General features: G+C 38.2%; 1 protein-coding gene across 2 annotated transcripts in view; it reads left to right on the top strand.

Annotated features, from left to right (window-relative positions):
- Positions 1 to 22,059, top strand: part of ZFC3H1 (zinc finger C3H1-type containing) — a 51,002-nt gene extending 28,943 nt beyond the window's left edge. The window contains exons 19-35 of one of the 2 annotated variants that reach the window (XM_068400959.1): positions 505 to 606; positions 955 to 1,071; positions 1,872 to 2,055; positions 3,853 to 4,039; positions 4,519 to 4,710; positions 7,540 to 7,777; positions 8,957 to 9,062; positions 9,140 to 9,338; positions 9,816 to 9,910; positions 13,038 to 13,148; positions 15,486 to 15,590; positions 15,688 to 15,853; positions 16,593 to 16,693; positions 18,165 to 18,266; positions 18,866 to 18,905; positions 21,083 to 21,145; positions 21,271 to 22,059. In XM_068400959.1, the coding sequence (XP_068257060.1) occupies positions 505 to 606; positions 955 to 1,071; positions 1,872 to 2,055; positions 3,853 to 4,039; positions 4,519 to 4,710; positions 7,540 to 7,777; positions 8,957 to 9,062; positions 9,140 to 9,338; positions 9,816 to 9,910; positions 13,038 to 13,148; positions 15,486 to 15,590; positions 15,688 to 15,853; positions 16,593 to 16,693; positions 18,165 to 18,266; positions 18,866 to 18,905; positions 21,083 to 21,145; positions 21,271 to 21,408 (2,246 nt within the window). In that variant the 3' untranslated portion in view covers positions 21,409 to 22,059. Of the gene's footprint in view, positions 1 to 504; positions 607 to 954; positions 1,072 to 1,871; positions 2,056 to 3,852; positions 4,040 to 4,518; positions 4,711 to 7,539; positions 7,778 to 8,956; positions 9,063 to 9,139; positions 9,339 to 9,815; positions 9,911 to 13,037; positions 13,149 to 15,485; positions 15,591 to 15,687; positions 15,854 to 16,592; positions 16,694 to 18,164; positions 18,267 to 18,865; positions 18,906 to 21,082; positions 21,146 to 21,270 lie in introns of those variants that run through there. The other variant, XM_068400960.1, reaches the window with a different exon arrangement.
- Positions 22,060 to 22,718: the final 659 nt, after the last annotated feature.

The following is a 22,718-nucleotide window of genomic DNA, read 5'->3' as shown; positions in this document are numbered from 1 at the left end:
GGGGGAATGGCTTTCACTGAAAGCTCTGCGTGCAAGGACTTTAATGTAAAGCAATGTATAAGATATAGCTATATGAAAAAATAGGCTTCTGCAGTTGTCCAATTCAATCCTTTGTAGTGGGTAGTTACCTTGATGTCTTTACAGAAAGAAAATCATTGATATGTGGAACATTTCACTGAAAAAAAATGAAAGTATTGGTGGGATTCAGGGGATTGTGGAGCAGCGGGCATGGAATCTTTCCCTCTCCCTGTCCTGCTTTTTGTAACTACTGGGCTGGTCTGTTTCAGTGGAGTTGGAATTTTGTAACAGTGTTGTTGCCATATAGGCAAGTTGTGGAAAAAATTTTTTTGAGTTTTTCATTTCTTTGTTCTAGTATGTGAAATTACCATACTTCTTGAAGCAGTCGTATTTCATGAATTCAGTGTATGTTGTGCTAAATTGCTTTTAAGTGACTTATCCATTTTCACTTATGGTTTACCTAAGGTACAAATATTCTTGTTTCAGAAAAATATGTTGAAAAACTTTTTGGTATAAACAGAGACCGTATGTCAGTGGATCAGATGGCTGTTCTTCTGGCCAGCAATGTCAATGAGAGTAAAAGTCACAGTAAGTAACTTGGTAGATTTTTTAATTATATAAGTACCTTGATGATTTTGTAAACCAAGAATAAATTTTTTTGTTGCTTAGTTTATTTATCTCAGTATTATAAATTCTGCTTATGGTAAATTAAAGGCAGCAGAGTTTGTTTTAAGGCAATAATGTAATAGTTTTGGAGTCCAATTTGGAAAAATGACTTACGCATTTGAGCACAATAGATTTTAAATAAGTAGTGTTGAAACTTACACACTTGTGTTGCACTCACAGAATGTTTTTATCTATAATCTTATTATCAAAGGTGTTTTAATCTTGAATACAGAAAAGTAAAAGCAATTCTACTACTTTGCTTGTTTGCAGCACCTCCTTTTACAACATGGAAAGATAAAAGGAAATGGAGACCAAAGTACTGGAGAAAACCTCTGTTAGATAGTAGCAGCAGTGAAGAGGAACAGTTTGTTGGACCTATTAAATATGGTAATCTGGATGTGTGGCATCTATTAAATCTACTTCATATTTCCTGCTGCAGACTTTATTTTGCATAAATTTTTGGGTAAAGTTTGACTTGAATTTGCTGTTTCTAAGGAAAAAAAATCTAGTATAATGTGTGACTAGAAGTTAAGGTGGAATTTCTACTTGCCTATTCTTAAAAGGAACATAAAGAACTATTTCCCTAGAAAGTTTCAGCTTTGCCCATAGACCATTAGGATTTTTTTTTTGACTTTTATTTTTCCCCTCCCAGAACTATAAGTAGTAAAACTTCATGTGTTCACTTATCTTAAATTTGTACGGAGTTAGTATTTGGTGTTGAAGTCAGGAGTTAAAAAAAACTACTGTTAAATGGTATTTGAGACTTAGAAGCCTGCTAGAGCGTCAGTAACCCGACAGTGTTTCACATGTGACTCAAGGAAGTGGGAGCTTTAGGATTTGTTAGCAAATCCTGTAAAAAGGATTTTTTTAGAGACTCAGAATTGAGATAAATTTTTCTTTGTCAGATGGGTCTGTTTCCTAATGCTGCCTAATGAACTGCTTTAATTGGTGTCCGTTGATCAAAGCAGCCTTTTACTGCTATTCATTTCTTGCCTTCTCAGTTGAATGCTAACCAATTTTCTACAGACTACACAGTTCTAAGTTTTGAGGATGTTGAAATAACCATATTTTGCTCTGGTCAATGGGTATACTTGAAATATATAAATGCCACTTCTCGTGTGAGTTGTAATCTTACAGGCCACTTCTGTTTTGAAAAGAAACACTTTTTATTTTTGTTTTATTTGCAGCCCATCCCACAGAACATAAAAAAAGAGTTCCAGCTCTCGATACTGTTGTGACTCCAGATGATGTCCGGTATTTTACAAGTGAGACTGATGACATTTCTAACTTGGAGGCAAGTGTCCAAGAAAACCCCTGTGACGTACAACTTTGGATTAAACTCGCATACAAATACTTGAATCAAAATGAAGGGTAAGTCTGCTACATTTTAGATTTGATTTTGTGCTTTACCCATACTACTATGATCAAGTTTCCTTTCTGATGTTAAAGAACTTTCTTTAACAATGCCACAAATTTATTACGTAAAAGGTTAAAAAATACATTAGATTTCCTACTGTATGCAGTATAGTATATGACTAATAAATTACACTGACAGTTTATCTTTAGGTAGGTTCTGATTCGGAATGGAAGTTGATGGAAAGTAGTGTGGGAGAAATGATTGTTTCTGTTTGAAAGGTGCACAACCTAATCTATACCCAAGATTACAGTGGAATGTTGTACTTCCAGTGATAAAGTAGTGGACCAATAAATTGAAATCAGTTTCTCCTCTACAGAGTGAATGGTTGGAATAATGTTTGAAGTAACTTTCATCAGAAAGCTTTCTTTAAAGAACAGCTCTACTGTATTGTTTTATCCCTGTAGAAATGGTCCAGTTGAGTACTCAATTTCTTACTTTGTAGTTTTTTAATTTTTGGATTTGTAAGTTTCTCTAGTTTCTGTTCCTTTCAATTATTCTGCAGGGTACCATGTTTTTATTGGCAATCAAATAATTTCAGTAGGAATTCTGTCATGATGGTTTCATTCTAGAGATTGACTTCGATTTTACTAGTGAGGTACTGGCTTAAGCAGCTGCAGCAGGGAGGAAATGGAATGGAGAGGAGAGCAGCGCTCTTGTGTAAAAGCCTTGTGTAAACTGCGGGTAATGGAAAATTTACCAAAAAAATCAGTTTAGCTGTATCAATAGCAGCCTGAACACTAGAATGGATAGAACTGGAAAGGCCAATAGTCAAAGAAAATACTACCAGCAAGTGTCAGGGGGAGATTAGCACACTTTCTGAATATAAGTGTACTTGGAAAAAGACTAAGAAAAGTAGGGAGGAAACCTAATGGAAGACAATGCATCCCTTTCTTGAAACAGCCAGTTCCCCCATTCCCACCCTGCCACTGTCCCCACCTTAGTACTCTGAAGCAACTGAGTTGTTTAGTAGGTGGCAGTGATAGAAGGGATTGGGAAGGCTTGAGACTTACACGTGGTTAACTGTGTTTTATTTTGGGGCATGCATTTTTCCTCTCATAAATATCTATGCAAAGTAATTTCTAAGGATGTTTTGTGAACAAATGTGACCTCAGAAGCTTTCTGTGGTTTTATGGAAGTTTGTTTATGAATTAAAGCTCGGCTCTGTGGTTTGCAACATAGTCAGTTATTTGAACTAATCTTGTATTACTTTGTTGGTATCATCTCATGATAGTTATCTCAAAAAGTAAAATCTCCTTTTTTTTAATGGTTTAGAGGCAGAGAAAACCTGCATGGCATGCATAGAAATGTGAAATAAAGGCTTATATTTGACTGTAGAAAGTAAATATGTAACAAAAATATTCTAACTTACTTTACTAAGCTTTTGAAATTTCTACTTAAGTTTTTAAATCTGTATGATATAAATGCCTTTGTATGATTACAGCTTGAGACTTCTGCTTACAGATGAGTCTTACCTGTTTTCAATTAAATTGGACTCTGTGAATTAGCACTCTTCCAAGAGTGCCTTATTTTCCCATGCACTGATAACTGCACCTGATAATAACCTTTGAAGGATGAAAACTTACTGAAGCTTTGAAACTTCCATAGTGAAGGACAGCACATGTTTAAAAAAACCCCACAAACACGGCTGACTGTCACTTCCATTCTAATTATAAGCATCCATTTTCATATTTGATATTGCGTAAGTCCTAATACTAACATAGTTGATGTGAGTGCTTTTTAAATTTTTACAGCTCATCATCTGAGTGTTTAGATTCTACTTTAAATGTTTTGGCTCGAGCCCTTGAGAACAACAAAGAAAATCCTGAAATTTGGTGTCATTACCTCAGACTCTTCTCAAAAAGAGGAACCAAGGAGGAGATACAGGAAATGTGTGAAACAGCAGTGGAATATGCTCCCTGTTACCAAATCTGGTGGACAGTAAGTTTTTTTTAAAAAAAAAAAGGTACATGTGAAATGTTCATGTAAGTGTGCATTTTCTACTGTAGAAAACCAGTACGTATGACAGGGAAAGGGTGAACCAAAAAACACTATAGCTTTTTGAAAACTCAAAAGTTGCTCATAGAGTCAAGCGATTCAAAGTTCTGTTTGCAGGATATTTGCAGAAATCATCACTTTTCCTCAGGTAATAAGTTACTTAACATCTTTATTTTACATTTCTTATTTTTTGTTACTTAAGCTTGCAAAATTTAACTTTTGACTATGTGATCTTTAATATTTAGACAGTATTTTTTGAGGTTTAATGTGAAAATTTGGTGTGAGGGAGGGAAATACGGTTCATAAGGTGGTGAAAGACCTTATCCAAAGTCTGATTCATGTTATTTTAAACTTTAACCTAGAAGCTTTACTAGTAATCTGATTATAATAATACATTATTAATATGAATTATTTCTCTCTAGTTTTTGAATTTGGAGAATTCCTTTGATGGAAAAGACTATGTATGTGGGAGGATGCTACGGTTCCTAACAGAAGTGTCAGAGGGAGAAGAAAATCCAAGTCTCGTGTCCTTTCAGCTGCTGGAGACTCTTCTGTACAGGGTTCACTTAAGCCTGTTTACAGGAAGACATCAGAATGCTCTTGCTCTGCTGCAGGTAACTTCCAGGTTACCACCCCAGGAATTGTTGTCATACCTTCACCTTTCTAATGCCTAACGTTCTAATGAACAGAAGAACTGTTCTTTTATTTGCTGAAGGAATTCTCCTAGAGACTTACGTTTTGAGATATGATGCCATTGTAAGATTTGAATATACCTTTGGGGTTTTTGTTACCTATTTTGCTTTGCTTGTGTAGCTAATAACCTAAACTACTATGTTTCAAAGTAAATCCCAGGGAGCTGCTTCACTACTTGATTTCTGGTAAGCTGTAGAACACTTTTCTGCAGTGAAGGACCTGTGAGTAATGTCTTGCCTCAGGTGCTCAAAAGTTTATTGCTACAGAAATTATCAAACCAGTAGTTCTTGAGAAGAACATAGTATGATGTTATCTAACAGTATTGCCCTGCTCCAAAATTTGGAGGCTGTTAAATCAGACTTTATTGATCCCATGTTCTCCAAAGTCATGGAGTTATCTCAGGCTTTTATTGTGACTATAGAAAAAAATTAGGTCACTGTTAGTATTCTGTAGTCAACAGAAGTGGTGGGTGAAGGTGAGAAATCGAGTGCTGACATCAGCTCTTATTAAAAGTGGGAGCTGCTGTAGTTTCAATTGCAGGCATTTTCATTCCTATCAGCAGGTGGCACCTGTTGCTTGCTACACCCTGAAACATTTTTCTCAGTTACGTGGTTTAAGGCTATAATGCCTTTTTTCTAGCTCCAGTTTAAATAGAAAAGTGTAATGCTGTGTTGACTTCCTCCAAAAGCTATTCTAAGCACAACAGTACTGATAAATGTAACTCTAGGGAGAAAAACCTCAGTCTGTGTCGAATTGACATGGAAATCCAGGGTATATGGGGGAATAACATGGGCTGGTTTCTCTTACCTTTCCCCAAAGCATCATCACAAAACCAAACTTTTTTTTTTATATTTGTCTGAAATGTGTAGTTGAAAAGAATGTCTTGGGGAGAGATTGTTTAACCATATTTAAGAGAAGATAATTTATAAGTAAATGCTACTTCAGAGTAAGTAGCAATGTGTCTCTTTGAAAACTTGAAAGCAAATTTTCTGAAGTAAATACTTTGAAGCGTGAATAAATGAAATGTTTTTGAAACTTCAGTTTTTACCTGTTACAGGACAAATGTCCTGCTGAATTTTACCTAAATTTGCAAGTACTTTCATTCCCTTGAAAGTGTGTTCTTTGATTGTACTGCATTTATCCAGAAAAATGTTGGCACATCACTAGCTGTGATTCTGTTCTGTTTTGGGAGCAATTGTGTTTAGACTTTGTCTAATTGCATGCTCTAATGATTTTATTTTAGGTCTGCCAATTTAACTGGGATATTCTAGTTTTGCATATGAGTGGTAGGAAAATTTGAAGTAGTATCCTGGTTCTCAGTAATGTTTCTAACACGTTTTTTTTAAACAATGTCTCTAGAGATGGTGCTTTCGGTAGACTTGGATAGCTGTAACTTAGTAGCTGTATAACTAGAAAATGATAAAAAAAAAAAACCCCAAACCAACAAACAAACAAACAAAACTGGGAGGAGTGGCTGACGCACCGGAAGGCTGCGCAGCCATTCAGAGGGACCTAGACAGGCTGGAGAGTTGGGCGGGGAGAAATTTAATGAAATATAACAAGGGCAAGTGTAGAGTCCTGCATCTGGGCAAGAACAACCCCATGTATGAGTACAAGTTGGGGACAGAGCTGTTGGAGAGCAGCGTAGGGGAAAGGGACCTGGGGGTCCTAGTGGACAGCAGGATGACCATGAGCCAGCAGTGTGCCCTTGTGGCCAAGAAGGCCAATGGCATCCTGGGGTGGATTAGAAGGGGTGTGGTCAGCAGGTCAAGAGAGGTTCTCCTCCCCCTCTACTCTGCCCTGGTGAGGCCGCATCTGGAATATTGTGTCCAGTTCTGGGCCCCTCAGTTCAAGAAGGACAGGGAAGTGCTAGAGAGAGTCCAGCGCAGAGCCACGAAGATGATTAAGGGAGTGGAACATCTCCCTTATGAGGAGAGGCTGAGGGAGCTGGGTCTCTTTAGCTTAGAGAAGAGGAGACTGAGGGGTGACCTCATTAATGTTTATAAATATGTAAAGGGCAAGTGTCATGAGGATGGAGCCAGGCTCTTCTCAGTGACATCCCTTGACAGGACAAGGGGCAATGGGTGCAAGCTGGAACACAGGAGGTTCCACATAAATATGAGGAAAAACTTCTTTACGGTGAGGGTGACCGAACACTGGAACAGGCTGCCCAGAGAGGTTGTGGAGTCTCCTTCTCTGGAGACATTCAAAACCCGCCTGGACGCGTTCCTGTGTGATAAGGTCTAGGTAATCCTGCCCCGGCAGGGGGATTGGACTAGATGATCTTTCGAGGTCCCTTCCAATCCCTAACATTCTGTGATTCTGTGAAACCCCAAACCACAAAACCCAGTAGGATACAGCAAGCTGAATTTAACTTGTAGATGAGTTTTCTCTAGAGCTAACGCATTATTTCTATGCAACTCTAAGTAATTGTCCAAGAATTAAGCAGAAAAATGGAACACATTTTGGGAGATGCATGTTTTCAAAGTCTAACTCTGTTCACTTTTCAAAATAACAATCTTCTACAGTTTTTCTAAACCTGTTACTAGAAATTATGCATATGATTTGAATACGGTCACATGTTCACATAAGCCAAATATAATCATGATTGATGTAAAGAATTAGTTCCTGTCTTTTCTATGGAAAAGACTTGAGATTATTAAAACTTATTCTTCCTGTTTCCTTTTCTCGTTCTTCGATCTTATAATGTATTTCAACCATAAAATCTCTATTTCTTTTAACCGTTACAGAATGCTTTAAAATCACCAAATGAAAAGATAATATCAGAACGCCTTACTGTAAGTGACCGTGGCTTGGCTTGGCTGGCTTACATACATCTGACTGAATTCGGCAGTCTCCCAGTCAAGTTCTATGATCCAGCTAATGTCAGTCCTTCAAGGATCATGAACAAAGAGCCATTTTTAATACCTTGGCAAACAGTTCAAGATGTGAAGACTGATCCCGATATGCTGTTAGCTATGTTTGAAGGTAAGATTAAGGAGGTAAACTACTTAATACAGTGCTCACTTCTTGTAAATCAAGAAATATTATCCAACTTTTGGAATTTCAAGGGAGTGCAATATTGCTGATGACTATGTTAAGCCATTGGGATTAATCCAGTGAATAGTTCCTCACTGCTCTGTTCAAAGCAAGATGAAAAGCTCTGTTCATTTCAAGATGAAAGTTCGTGTTCTCGGGTACTTAACGTTCACACTGAGTTTTTCATCTATGGTTTAAAGCCATAGATTTTTCTCTCAACTATGATATTATATCAAGATAAAAACCAGTGGCTTGTGGCAGTATGACATTGCTAGTTTTCTTGGGCTTATGCAAGCATAAAGCCAAGCTTCTGTTGTCGTTCTCTCTCTTACCCTCCCTCCCCTCAATGGGATGTGTCTATTGGAAAGTTACTTTCCTGGAAGATTAGCGTGTTTCCTTAGAAGAGGCAGAGCAATGCATGTGTTTGTCTTCACTCAAAGGTTAAGTAAACTGAGTAATTTTTTTGAAGATGTAAAATGAAGATACTAGAAGAAATTGAATTTTTGACTTGTGGTGTTGCCAGAGGTAGAATTTATAATAGCATTGTATAAATGTCAGTACTTAGCGTGTTAGCCAGCAGCAATATTGAATTGCCACTGAAAATATATCTATGCTGCAGGTGGTAATACTCAAGGATCGATTGAGTAGTCCAACTGTGGGAGTGAAGGCAGTCCAGCCATGATAATGGGGTGTTCATTATGGGGTGTTCATTACTGGGTAACTTTTTATTATGCTGAGAAGAAAAATAATATCCTATATCAACTTCTGTCTCAATAGCTTTCAGCAGCTATGCTGGAGATCCTGGAATGTAGTTTTAAATAGTGATACACTGCTATCTGTAATGTGGCTTTAACACTTGTAGGATGTTTCCAGTTTTTTAAATGAATGAGGGATGAAACTTCTGAAAGACTTTGTCTTTTCACTGTGGTGATAAGCGTTAAGAAAGCTTTTCCAGAGATGGTCATCTTCCTTTTTTAAGTAATTTGCAAAAGCAGCACACTCAGAAATATCTTTCCACACTTATGTATTTTCATTATGTTAAATGAGACTTTTTATTATGTTAAGGCTTCAAACAACTTTGACATTCCTTGAGGTCTAAAGGCTTGATTTTATACTTTTGTTTTGAAGATGCAGTCAAAACATGTACTGATGAAAGCCTTGAGGCTGACAAAAGAATAGCTATCTGCTTTCCTCTCTACAGAAACATGATAGCTTTGCTGAAACTTCTTGAAAGGTAAGTTGTTTCAAGACATTTTTAATTGGAGTACTTGACTCTGCTTTTTTGAAAACTTACGTTTACTTTTCTTTAAGGTGGGAGTCTGCTGCAGAACTTTGTAGATCTTTATTGGAGCTCTGCCCTAACAACTGTCAGCTCTTGGAGAGTTTGGCCACCTTGTATTTGCAGATGGAGCAGAGTGACGATGCCTACAAAGTGTGGATTGGAGCTTTTGAGAAGAATCCTCAGAATGCAGAAATTTTTTATCACTTATGTAAATTCCTTGTTTCACAGGTAATACTCCACTCCAAAACTCATTTTTTTGGTCTGCTGGCTTTATAAAGTTTGGGTTTTGTGTATTGTTTCAAACACTTATGAAATTGATAATTCTTAGTGATATTTTTGGAATGTATGTTCTCCTTCATATAGATGGGAAAACCAGAATTGGCAAGACTAGTGACATGATTAAAGATAATCAAAGGAATTACATAAAATCATGGCTTTACAGTTCGTATTGTTCTAATCCAGTGTTAATATCCTTACACAAGAATAATAGATGTTAACAGTAAGCCCTTTAATATGTTTTCAGCTTTTTTCTGCTACCTGCTGACTGACCCAGCTAGACTTCATTCTTGAGAGAATGAAGACAATGGACCATTGCAGAGATAGACACACCACTTGTTATTTAATGTGCTTAAATTGTTCTTGTCATTTTCAGGTTGATGTCTGATCTTAATTTTTTTATTTTTAAAAAATTAAACCCCAAAATAGGAAAGGTCAAGCAGTATTCTTCCAGTGTTGCAAGATTTTGTGGCAGCTTTCTTTGAGAATACATGCAAACAGCACAGTCCCGTGGATCTCTTAAGGTATGTTTAGAATATTTTTTTCTATTTAAATTGCTGTAATACTGGCATTTTCTTGAAAAACAAGACAGTCTAGAACTTTTAACCTCCTCTATTTTTAGCTTGGTGTGTTTTGCTAAAACTTCAGTGAATTATCACACAGAATCACAGAATCACAGAATGTTAGGGATTGGAAGGGACCTCGAAAGATCATCTAGTCCAATCCCCCTGCCGGGGCAGGATTGCCTAGACCATATCACACAGGAACGCGTCCAGGCGGGTTTTGAATGTCTCCAGAGAAGGAGACTCCACAACCTCTCTGGGCAGCCTGTTCCAGTGTTCGGTCACCCTCACCGTAAAGAAGTTTTTCCTCATATTTATGTGGAACCTCCTGTGTTCCAGCTTGCACCCATTGCCCCTTGTCCTGTCAAGGGATGTCACTGAGAAGAGCCTGGCTCCATCCTCATGACACTTGCCCTTTACATATTTATAAACATTAATGAGGTCACCCCTCAGTCTCCTCTTCTCTAAGCTAAAGAGACCCAGCTCCCTCAGCCTCTCCTCATAAGGGAGATGTTCCACTCCCTTAATCATCTTCGTGGCTCTGCGCTGGACTCTCTCTAGCACTTCCCTGTCCTTCTTGAACTGAGGGGCCCAGAACTGGACACAATATTCCAGATGCGGCCTCACTAGGGCAGAGTAGAGGGGGAAGAGAACCTCTCTTGACCTGCTAACCACACCCCTTCTAATCCACCCCAGGATGCCATTGGCCTTCTTGGCCACAAGGGCACACTGCTGGCTCATGGTCATCCTGCTGTCCACTAGGACCCCCAGGTCCCTTTCCCCTACGCTGCTCTCCAACAGCTCTGTCCCCAACTTGTACTGGTACATGGGGTTGTTCTTGCCCAGATGCAGGACTCTACACTTGCCCTTGTTATATTTCATTAAATTTCTCCCCGCCCAACTCTCCAGCCTGTCCAGGTCTCTCTGAATGGCTGCGCAGCTTCCCGTGTGTCAGCCACTCCTCCCAGTTTTGTGTCATCAGCGAACTTGCTGACAGTGCACTCTATTCCCTCATCCAAGTCATTAATGAATATATTGAATAGTACTGGTCCCAGTACTGACCCTTGAGGGACTCCGCTAGACACAGGCCTCCAGCTGGACTCAGTCCCATTGACCACCACTCTGGCTTCTTTCCTTCAGCCAGTTCACAATCCACCTCACTACCCGATCATCCAGACCACGCTTCCTCAGTTTAGCTGCGAGGATGCTGTGGGAGACCCTGTCAAACGCTTTACTGAAATCGAGATAGACCACATCCACTGCTTTACCATCATCTACCCACCGGGTTACGTCCTCATAAAAGGCTATCAAGTTGGTTAAGCATGACTTCCCGTTGGTGAAGCCATGTTGAGTGCCCCTAATGATCCCCCTATCCTTGATGTGCCTAGAGACAGCACCAAGGACAAGTAGTTCCATCACCTCTCCGGGGATGGAGGTGAGGCTGACTGGTCTATAGTTACCCGGGTCCTCCTTCTTGCCCTTTTTGAAGACTGGAGTGACATTCGCTTTCCTCCAGTCCTCAGGCACCTCTCCCGTTGCCCACGACTTAGCAAAGATGATGGAGAGTGGCCTAGCAATGACTTCCACCAGCTCCCTCAGCACCCGCGGGTGCATCCCATCAGGGCCCATGGATTTATGGATGTCCAGATTGCTTAATTGTTCCCTGACCCAGCCCTCATCTACCAAGACAGATTCCTCCTCTATCCTGACTTCTTCTGGGGCCGCAGGGGTCTGGGGCTCCTCAGGACAGCCTCCAGCAGTATAGACAGAGGCAAAGAAAGCATTCAGTAACTCCGCCTTCTTTTTATCCTCTGTCTCCAGGGCCCCCACCTCATTCATCAGTGGGCCTACATTGCCTCTAGTGTTGGCTTTACCTGCAATGTATTTGAAGAAGCCCTTTCTGTTGTCCTTGACCTCTCTTGCAAGGTTTAATTCCAAGGAGGCCTTAGCTTTCCTAGTTGCCTCCCTACATCCTCTGACAACAGACTTATATTCCTCCCAAGTGGCCAGCCCCTCCTTCCACGATCTGTACACCGTCTTCTTCCACTTGAGTTTGCCCAGCAGTTCCCTGTTTAAGCATGCAGGTCTCCTGGTACCCTTCCTTGACTTCCTACTTGTTGGGATGCTCTGATCTTGAGCTCGGAAGAAGCAGTCCTTGAATGCTAACCAACTATCTTGGGCCCCCTTACCTTCTAATACCCTGTCCCATGGGTACTATGATTTGATAGTTTATTAAGTATCAAATTATGATAGTTTATTAACTATCAAATTATGATTTGATAGTTTATAAAGTTTGTACTTGTTTGTGCATATTCACTAAATACAAAGCATATATACACAAGCATTTAAAGATGAAACAGCCAGCAAGTTTAATGTCTGAATTTGGGGAGTGAAAATCAAGCGTATGTATGCCAAAGTTGTTGGGGTTTGATTTTTTTTTTTCTTTTTCCCCAGAGCTAGGAGCCTAAAACTGCATACCTAAAATACTGTATTTAGTAAGTAATCAGGAGATTATTATTACTGAAAAGGCACAGGTTGGTATCTAGCCTGCTGATTTTCCACTTAAATTTTAGCACCTAATTGAGAGACTTATTGAAGTTTTGAAATACACAAGTTCCCTGCAGTCAAAATAGGTGCCTCTGAAGGCCTTCAAGAAAAGACCTTCTGTGCTAAAGCTTGTGCAGATGAGGCTTTCAAGTGTTTTTATCTCCAAGTTAGGTGTTAGATTTTATTCCTGCTTACATTTTTTACATTAAATTTAGTACTTTCAAGGCAGATTAGCTGACAGTACATAGATGATTATACCTTGATGTATTTTATGTGAGGGAAGGGGGTCTGAGATATAAAGCAACATTTAACTTTCTACATAATGAGAGAGGAAATGCTTTCTATATAAACTATTTCTATGTTTGTGTCATGCTTTCTGTATAAATTCTATCTGGATAGAGTTAAACTAAAATCTAGGAAAAGTGCATCTTTTTTTTTAATATGTCCTATGAACTGGATTTCAGATCTAAATGTTACATCCACATAGGACTCTTCCATGTAGAGGGATATTCTCATTTACTACTACTTTTTTCTCTTGTAGATATCTCTTGAATTTTCCAATGCCAATTGAATTTGTATCACCTCTCCATAAAGAACATCTTACAGATGATGTTGTAAACCAGCAAATCCCATATCTCTGGCAGATCTACTGGTGAGACTTCCTAAAGTATTTCTGAGAAAGAGCTATTGGGTGTGAGTAAATTGCATTTTCAAAAGCAGAACATTCAGTATTTGCCTAAGGGTATATCACTTTGGGTTCTTTCAATAAATGATCTGCCAGTCCTTAGAGAACTTACCTGCCTGCTGCACAAGAGAGACAATTTTATGGAACTGTGAATTGCACATCAACTTAAATTCACCACTTGAGAAATCTTTCAGAAATTCTGCTTTAGGGCAACAGTAACAGGTGTGTTCATCTCACAAAATGATTTTTTTTTTCCACTTTTGTTTTAGGTTGCTACTGCTAATAGTGTTCTTCTGTCTTCTGGCTTTCCATTGTCTCCCTTTTATTTTACAGTACTTTCCCCCACTCTGTTTGACTTTGTTTAGCCCTGGTCTCCCCACCTTTCTTAACTCACTGTTTCAGCTGGTTTTGGAGCTACTAGCAACAGACTATAAAAGTTGGAACTAGCCACAGACGCCCATCTGTAGCAAAGTAATATGGCGAAGTGACCTTTTCCTCTGCAAGAGATTGCAAAGGTGACAGATCTTTGTCATGGATACACAATCTTTTTTTTTGTTTCTTACATCATTCCTTTTGATAGCAGCAATATCCAGGGTTGGCAAGCACCAAAATATTAGCCATCTGTAACTTATACTAGTATAACTGTGGTTACTGAGATGTTGACTTAAGCTGTTTGAGAAGTTTACCACTTCATGCTCTGCGTTTTTCAATCTTGACAAGTAGCTCTTTGGCTTTTTAGATCAGTAAAGGGGCAAAGATGCTAATGCTTCAGATACTCAGTGAGGACTTCTCAGAACTTCTTCAACACTGTTGCTTATAGTTTTTTAATTGGTGGACAACTTATAAACAGGTAAAATGTATGGTTTTCAAGAAAATCTTTATATAAGGTTTAGATTAAGTTGTCTTAATGTTTTCTTTTTATATTATCCATTAATACCAATTTAAAGAAAACATTTTTTTAGAAAATACTTTCCTCTTTTCAAGTTCAATTTTAAGTGTGGTACTTGCACAGTAAAAACACTGTTAGAAAGACACTTGAGGTCACTCTCTAGTCTAGTCATTAGGGACCTTAACTTAAGCTCAGATGCTCCTGCATGTTAGCACCTGCTTCTAAGAGGAAAATTAGTGCTCTTGAAATAAGTGCCTAAATTACTTTCAGAGCTAATAATTTATTGTTTCAGTGGTTGAGTTTTGCTACAGTAAGTGCCTAGGTATTTCAACCTATGTATCTGTCTTTCCTTTTTTCAGGTACAGAGGGCGAAAGACGTCAAAGTTCACTTTTACCAAGTGAAAATAGACTGAAATCAGCAAAGCCTCAAAGCTCAAGGAACGATGTTTTACTTGGAAAGATCATTGTGTGTGTGTGTACACATGTGTATGTGTGTGCACAAACGTATACACACACTTTTTTAGAAAAAGTAGCAAATTGGTGATTTACTTTGTAGTTCTTGGTGAAAGCAGGAGTAGAATTGGGCACTTTGTGTGACCCTGGTCAGGAGGGTTCTGTAGCAAGGTAGCAACATCAGCCCTATCTTTCTTTGTGTTTCTGTAGTCTTTCTCTCTGTGTGTGTTCCCCCCCCCCCCCCCCCGCCTGCCCCCCTCTTATGACTTCGTGAAAGTCTTACCGTTTTTTCCACTTTTACTTTACACTTTGAAATAAGGATTGTTCACTGAATCTTGGTCAAAAAATGTGTCTACTTCTGTCTTCGGTGAGGTCCTATATGTTGGTCTGACTCTTAAGTTTCTTTGAGGACCTGTGGAACAAAATTAAGGTGTTTTTTTTACTATTCTTGTCAGTTGTGTTTTTTTTTCCTGACGTGATCAGGGTATTTCTACCCCAGATCCCCAGTGGTATTTGTTTCAGAACACTAATTTTGTTGCCACAGTCTGATACCATTTCTCAAGTGGTTTTAATCTGACTTTGAAATCTATTGTTTTGGAGCTTTCCAAACAGAAACTCAAGATTTGTCTCCATTCTGTAGCAGTCAGAGCGTCGCTATTAAAAGGATTAGTAAAAGGGTACTTTACAAGAGTAGAAGACAACTCATAATATTTCATTTCTATTTAAGTTAAGAGTTACATTTTAAACTGTGTGGTTTCTGTATCATTCCTTTTTATCTGCAGTTGAGACTTACTCATTTTAATAAGTTGACTGATAAATTAGTCCATAATGCTGCTAAACTGAAAAACACTGTTTTTTGTTTCATCTCGGAATGGGAAGTTCTTCATTGTTTGCTACTCTTAATATGTAAGAACATGCATTGCTTATGACATACAACACTTGTTTACTCTTAATATAAACAGTTTGTGCCAGTCTCTTCACGCAAGTGTTGGTGAAGCACTGGATGCTTATGAAGCAGCTCTGGGGGCAGTGATGCAGCAGGAAACTGTTCAGAACATCTGGCTGGAGTAAGTTCTTAAGGGAGGAAAGTAAATTAATCTCAACTATTAAGTGAAGGCTACCAGAACCATGTTTTTTCTTTTTTTTTTTTTGTTTTTCTTCCAGTTACCTTGTTTTTATCAATAGCAAAGTTGTTGGATCCAACAACAAAGTTCAAGAATTCAAGCTTTTTACTGACCTAGTGAACAGATGTCTGGTTACAGTCCCCACACGATACCCAATTCCTTTTAGTACTGCTGATTATTGGACCAATTATGAGTTTCATAATAAGGTAAAAATGTGTCTGTGGACAGTTTTAATTAGAGACCGATGACCTTTTAGCAGGTACCTGTAATTTACTTGTTCAAATACAGCAGCAGTAGTATATGAACACTTGAGAGCTAGGAATTAGGAGAAAAAGAAGCAACTATCTGAGGAGAGTAGTGTTCTGAGCAGAAGACTATCTAGCAGTAACCTTTTGAATAAACGGTATGTAAGGCAAATAGAAACTTTATTATGGCATGCTTTAATACTGTGAATACAGCTGTTAATGATAAACTACTCTTTCCTAGAGAAAAGATAAAATGTGTAAGGGAGGGAAGAGATGGTTGAGCAAGAGGTGTCTGCAGAGCTGTAACACTGGCAGATAGAAACAGTATTTAAGCTGTCAGTTTTAATCATAGAAATTAGTGGTTGAGAAACAGAAGAAACAAAGTAGAAGTAAGAACAAGTTGAGCATTTAGAATAAAGCTTATAGAAGTCCTAGGTCTCATTTTACTAACATCCAGTGCATTTCTCTTTACTCAGTAAATGCAGGCTAGAAGGACTAAATATGTGGTGTTAGCAACTTGACACTAACTTTTTATTACACAAATTGATTTCTGTAAACCTGAGGGATAAGGTTAGTAGTTGATAAGGATTGTAGGTGGTAACTCACTTTAGTCTTAATGTTCGTAGTTTGTTATTCCATTATTCTTAGCAAAATTAGACAGCTATGAAGTGGATTAACATTTGTAATTCAATTTCTACAGGTAATTCTTTTTTATTTGAGCTGCATTCCAAAATCTCAACATTCCAAAACTTTGGAACGGTTTTGTTCTACCATGCCTGCTAATCCCGGACTTGCACTGAGGTATGTACAAATACTTGTAATCAAGACAAACAGCTGGATAACATAACTACTGTTTTTGTGCAAGACATGCATGATTTGCTTTCTGCTACAAAAGTAAAACTCTTCCTCTATTATTGCATATTGCTTGAGGCATATTGTGCCTTCTAACATCATCTCTATCTTTCTTGTATTTGACAGGGTTCTGTTCTATCTACAGAAAGGTTATAATTATACAGGAATTAACTCTGTATTGTACATGAGTACAAATGGTTAAAATATCATGTGTGTAGAGAAATGTCAGATACATATTAAAATCAGGTTGTTACTAAATGATCTATTAAAAGTACAGTTCCAGCATAGAACAAATGAAAATGGATACAGCAGTGTACAATGCTGCTACCTTAAGGCTTAACTTGGCATCCGTTTAGCAGAGATAAACCATTCTTAATTTTGACAAAAATCTTATAGGAAACAAGAACAGTTAATGTAGCATCGTGCTGGTTCTTACTTGAACAGTATTTCAAAATGTACTCTTCAAGGATTAGAGAGTGTGTGTTTTACCATATTCAGCTGTAGTGAACTCATGAACATTTGATAGAAAAATTTTGAAAAGGATTGAATAATTTTGAAAAGTCACCAAACACTTACTGTTTATCACCAACAGTGACCCCAAAGTATTCACAGAATCACAGAATCAATCAGGTTGGAAGAGACCTCTGGGATCATCGAGTCTGACCATTGCCCTGACACCACCATGTCAACTAGACCATGGCACTAAGTGCCATGTCCAGTCTTTTCTTAAACACATCCAGAGATGGTGACTCCACCACCTCCCTGGGCAGCCCGTTCCAATGTCTAATAACCCTTTCTGAGAAGAAATTCTTCCTGATGTCCAATCTGAACCTCCCCTGGTGAAGCTTGAGGCTCTGTCCTCTTGTCCTATCGCTAGTTGCCCGGGAGAAAGCAAGACTTAAAATAAGTGTGTGTGGTTGTTATCGTGCTCTCCCCACACCCCCACCTGCCTCTGTCACACCAAGTTGAATGGCTGCATTTTAAACCAAGTTGCAATTCTGTCTAGATGGAACTTGCAGCTTCAGTAGACAGTGTTGACACTACATGAAATGGGTGAGCAGGACTGGCTGAAAAGTATCTCCTAGCCGCATGACTATAAAACTAATTAGCCTCGTTTCAAATATACAGTTACCTTGTGCATGCTAAAAATGGATCTTGTAATGTGCCAAGATCATGTTTTCTCTCATTTCACACTACTTAGTTATCCTCTAAAAGTGTATCTTAACTGTTTTGTTTTGGTTTTTTTCTGAGAGCATGTTCAGTCAATATTGTGTAAGGTGGTGTGGGGTTTTTTCCTACTTGCAACTCTTGGCACAGATTGGGTATAATGTATTTTGTGTAATGTGTTTGTATCTTTGGATTGCTTTTCTGTTCCCAGTGATTTAGAGCAGTGTTCCTTTCTCATGAATGCCTTTTACAGACTGCTTCTGCGATACTGGGAGGAGAGCAATGTTCAAATTCTGAAACTGCAAGCCAAGATGTTTACATACAATATCCCAACATGCCTGGCCATCTGGAAAATGTAATGCAACAGTCATACATCTGTTTTCATAGATATTGCTTTTGTTTATAAGGTTTACATCACAAAGGTAAATCTGAAACGTCTTTCCAATTGGGCTTGTACTGGAAGTCTCTCTTTCATTAGCTTGTTATTTAAACAGTAACTGTTTGTTACAACGGACAGAGGTACTATCACTTCTTTACAATGAGAAATGGAATTTCCCTCTTGGGGAAACTTTGTGTGAATGGATATTATTCAGATAAATACGAATGATGTATTTACAAGTTGCCTTTTTAATTCAACTTATTGACTTCTGTCTCCCCCTCTCTACCCTCCCCTTTATATATCACAATAGCAGTAATCTCCATTATCCAGTGATGCTGAACTGATCTTTTTCTTCAGTGTTTGTTCATAATGGGGAACCACTGAAATGCCTTGCTCATGTAAGGTTGTTTTTAAAAAATGGCTATTTTTCTCTTTTCACTGTAGAGTAACATCATTGGAAGTTAGTCAGTTTCTTGTCAAGGAATTTGTAATTCCATTCCACAGTCAGTATTCTGCCGCTAATGGCATTTAAAATCATTCAAGAATAAATATTTTTATATATTTCTTTTTCCCAGAGCCATTGCTGCCGAATGCTTTCTAATGGGACAAAGAGAAGTAAGTCAACACAGCTTACTAAAATGAGTAATTATAAAATTCTGTAAAACTTTTCATACCTTGGCTTTATCCAAAGCAAGTCATCTCTTAAACCCAAGACTTCTAGATAGCTGAAATACTTTATGTATAAACAGTGAAGCATTTGCCTCAAGTGAGAGAAAGATCTTTGGCAATGAAGGTAGAATGGTTTATATCATGAGTACTTGTGCATACTGTTTGTGTGTATCTTTCCCTTACTGGGGAGGCCAGTATTCTTCTCCCACTTTTGTGGTTTTTTTTTGTTTGTGTGGTTTTGGTTTTGTTTTGTTTTTGTTTTTTTTTTTACTTGGAGGAGATTGCTAGCACTTAAAATACAGCAGAGGGAAGGAAGAATTATTGTGCTGAAGATGTTAATGGCTATCTTTACAAGTAGTTGGAAGGGTAGGTCTGCCAAGCCAATGTATATAGAGAGTTTGAGTAGTTTCCAACCCCACCAAAGCCATTAGTTCTTTTTCTCCAAAAATAACAAGTTTACTCATTGGTACTTTGGGGAGGGAAGTATTTTTATCACTCTACATGAAAATACAAGAGGTTTTTGGCACAGCAACTGAGTCACTTTACAGTTAAAACAGAATGGATCTACCTGATACTGTCGCTGTCACCTTCAGAATGCTCTTCTGCCTGTGGAAAGATGCTATGTATTGGGGGGATCATGAAGCCTTGGGTTTGTGACTCACCACTTGCTTGTGGTGTTCCTGAGCTACTTCTCTGCTGTATCTTGTTTTGTGTCGTTCTTGTAGTGGCTGATTCTCAGCATCCTTCTTTTCTGTCAGTAGTCTTTTTTTTTAAAACAGTATTACAGTTTTAACTGATCCATAATGGGTAGCATGGCTATTGTTAGACTCAAATATGAAATCTTTTCTTTCCTTTTTTTACTGTCTCCTAGAATGTTTAAAAAGAACACCCCCCAAGCAGACAGTTATTTGATTTGTAAGGTCAAATAGTTCAAAGTCAGGAGATATCAAAGGCATGGTTGCCTGTTCAACCTTAATTCTGTCTCTGTGTTGATGGTTTGGTGTAATCTGTAATTAGTCACAGATCCCTGCTTCAGTCATTGTATTAGATGGACTCCGTTTTAAGGCACTGCCTGTAGTGAGGCTGGTGACTTAAGATCCCTGCTTTGTTTGGTTAGAAAGTTAAATAAATATATTTCAAATGTATCAAAAAGAGTCCTTAAAGAAAATGAACCAGTTAGAATGAAGGCATATGTAAAACTTTGTAGCTGGATTATACCCAGAAGAAAACTTGTGGTTTTCTTTTTCAACCACCTGACTAACTGTACAGTGTGGAGTAAAATCACTTAATTAGGCACACACAGTGCAGTCGAGCTTTTTTTGGGGGGGGGGCTTAGTTTGGGATGTAGTGAGCTCTTAAACTGTTTATGTGAATCAGTGACTGCTCCAGATAACTGGATTTTCTATTAAACAAGTAGGATATTGTGTTAAAATTGAATTGTGATTCAGATTCTGAATTTCCTGTTCCTGGAGAACCTGTCATTTATTCCCTTCAGAGGTCATGTAAAGATTTGCTAAAAGAATATAAAAATGGGTACGAGTATTTAAAATGCCAACGAATACCTCCCCTAATGTGTCTCAGATTAAAGTTGGTACTTTCGATACCAGTAGTTGAAGGAGACTTGAGTAAATACTTGCATTAAACATTTTGGTCCTCTATTTCCAACCATAAAATGGCAAAACCATTTTTTCTAGTTAGAGAGTTGCAAAGACACATACTGATTGTTAAAGCACAGATAGATGCTGAAGGAAAAAAGCCAGTGAAACAGTTATTTTCATTGCAAGGTTGGGATGGTATGCAATAAGCAAGACCTTGAGACTACATATTGAGTGATGAAAGAGAAATATTCAGTAAGCTGCTTCATTCCCTGAGCGTGTTCCATCCTGTGCAATGAATGAGGCAAGAGTCTTGTGAAGAAAAATAGAATGTCCTCATGTAATTAATCATGTGCATACAAGGGTCAGAATTAAGGTCAGACATAAACTTGCCTTTGCATTTAGTAGCAATTTAATGCTTGACTTTGAAACTTTTTTTAAAACTCTTGTGAGAGGTTTTTGTGCTTCATATCACTCATTTTGAGTGCATGAAATTGTACTGACTTAATACTTCTTTTTATTTTACAGGTCCATCATTTATATCAGAGAGCCCTTCAGAAGTTACCTCTATGTGCAACACTGTGGAAAGATGTAATGTTTTCTCCTTATGATTCAGTTTGAGGTTTCATATAAATTTTCTGCATATCCCATATCCATAGATGTGGTGATGCTCAAGCTCTGGCTAAATCTTATATCTGCTTCCCCATCTCTTGCAGCAACTCTTGTTTGAAGCATCAGGAGGAGGTAAAACTGATAACCTGAGAAAACTAGTTTCCAAGTGCCAAGAGGTTGGAGTCAGCCTAGATGAGCTTTTAAATTTAAACACATACAGAACAGAAAGCAAGAATCACTGAACGCTGGGTACGGTCAGCCATAAGTCCTATTAAATGCCAAAATCAGTTGAATGATTCTTCAGGCTCATCCATGCCTAAGATCTGCATAAAGCAGATGAGTATTGCTGAGCATATCAAGTCTCCAATCTGCTTTCCTTGAACCTGGAAACAATTAACATGACCCTCCTCTGGAAAAATGAACTCCCTGTCTGGCCTTGCTTCTGGGCCCTGCCAGATTCTCATAACGTCATCTACGTAAGTATAGTTAATCAAAATGACAGACATTATTTTTTTATGTTTTCTTTTTATTTTCTGTTTTCTTTGTTTTGCTGTTCCTGATTCACTTGACACTCTCGCTGATGCCTGAGAGATCTGTGTTTGGGATTAATTTACTGGGCTGTGTTTACAGTAAAAAGCAAGTAGTCCATTTCAGGTTTTTCCTTTTTTAAACCTTTTTTGAGACTTTTTCATTACAGGATTTAAAACAAAAGCAGCCGCTCTTAAGGAAAGTGTAACTGCCGTGGCCACAAGTATGCTTCTTGCACTTGAAGGCTCTAAGAGGGTTGCTTACTGCCCTTTTCTGCATTGGACTCACGGCAGAGACTATTAAACTTGAAGATTAAAGAAACTATTGCAAATGCCAGTGCATCAGAACCTAAGAGTGGTCAATTATGTGCAATTTTTTGTAAAGAAATTTTAATTTATAATAAAGTTTAACAGTTTAAAGAAAGTTAATATTGATGTGTTTTGTATTGGTGCTACCTTATAGTATTACAGGTGTTTTTACAGAGATATCTTGAACACAAGCTGACCTTTTTTTAAAAAAAAAATCCAAACCAACCAACCTGTTGTCTTTTGTTATTTTGATCAACAGGTAGGCGAATGTGGTTGAGCTACCTCTTGTGCATGTAGAATAGCTACATCTCAGTGGGTTTTCCTCCTCTTGCCTCAGGTACACAGATGTTTGTCCCGTAACAACTATTCTTGTCAATAATATCACTTCAGTAATGGAAAGTACGTTTTTAATGAAATGGGTCCCACTTTCCAAAGTAGTTATGTGTACACTGCAGAGAGATACTGTCAGCCCACTGAACCAGTGATGGGGCTGTTCATCTCAGGTTGGCTTTCCACCTATTTTTCCAGCTGTGCCAAATCATCAAAAGATTTACAAGCATAAGTGGATGCTGGTATTTGATATTAAAGATTTAATAACCGATTTCTCTCATATCTGACAACCCACTTAACAGCCCCTGTGATGTTGTCACTCTTCTACCAAGTTAGGTGTCTATAAGGAAGCTAGACTCACAGGAGTAGGTGGGCGTAAGCAGCAG

This window comes from Nyctibius grandis, chromosome 5 (genome assembly GCF_013368605.1).
Source record: "Nyctibius grandis isolate bNycGra1 chromosome 5, bNycGra1.pri, whole genome shotgun sequence".
NCBI classification, from domain to species: Eukaryota; Metazoa; Chordata; class Aves; order Nyctibiiformes; family Nyctibiidae; genus Nyctibius; species Nyctibius grandis.
The sequence above is the reverse complement of the archived record's forward strand: the minus strand, read 5'-3'. Positions and strand labels throughout refer to the sequence as shown.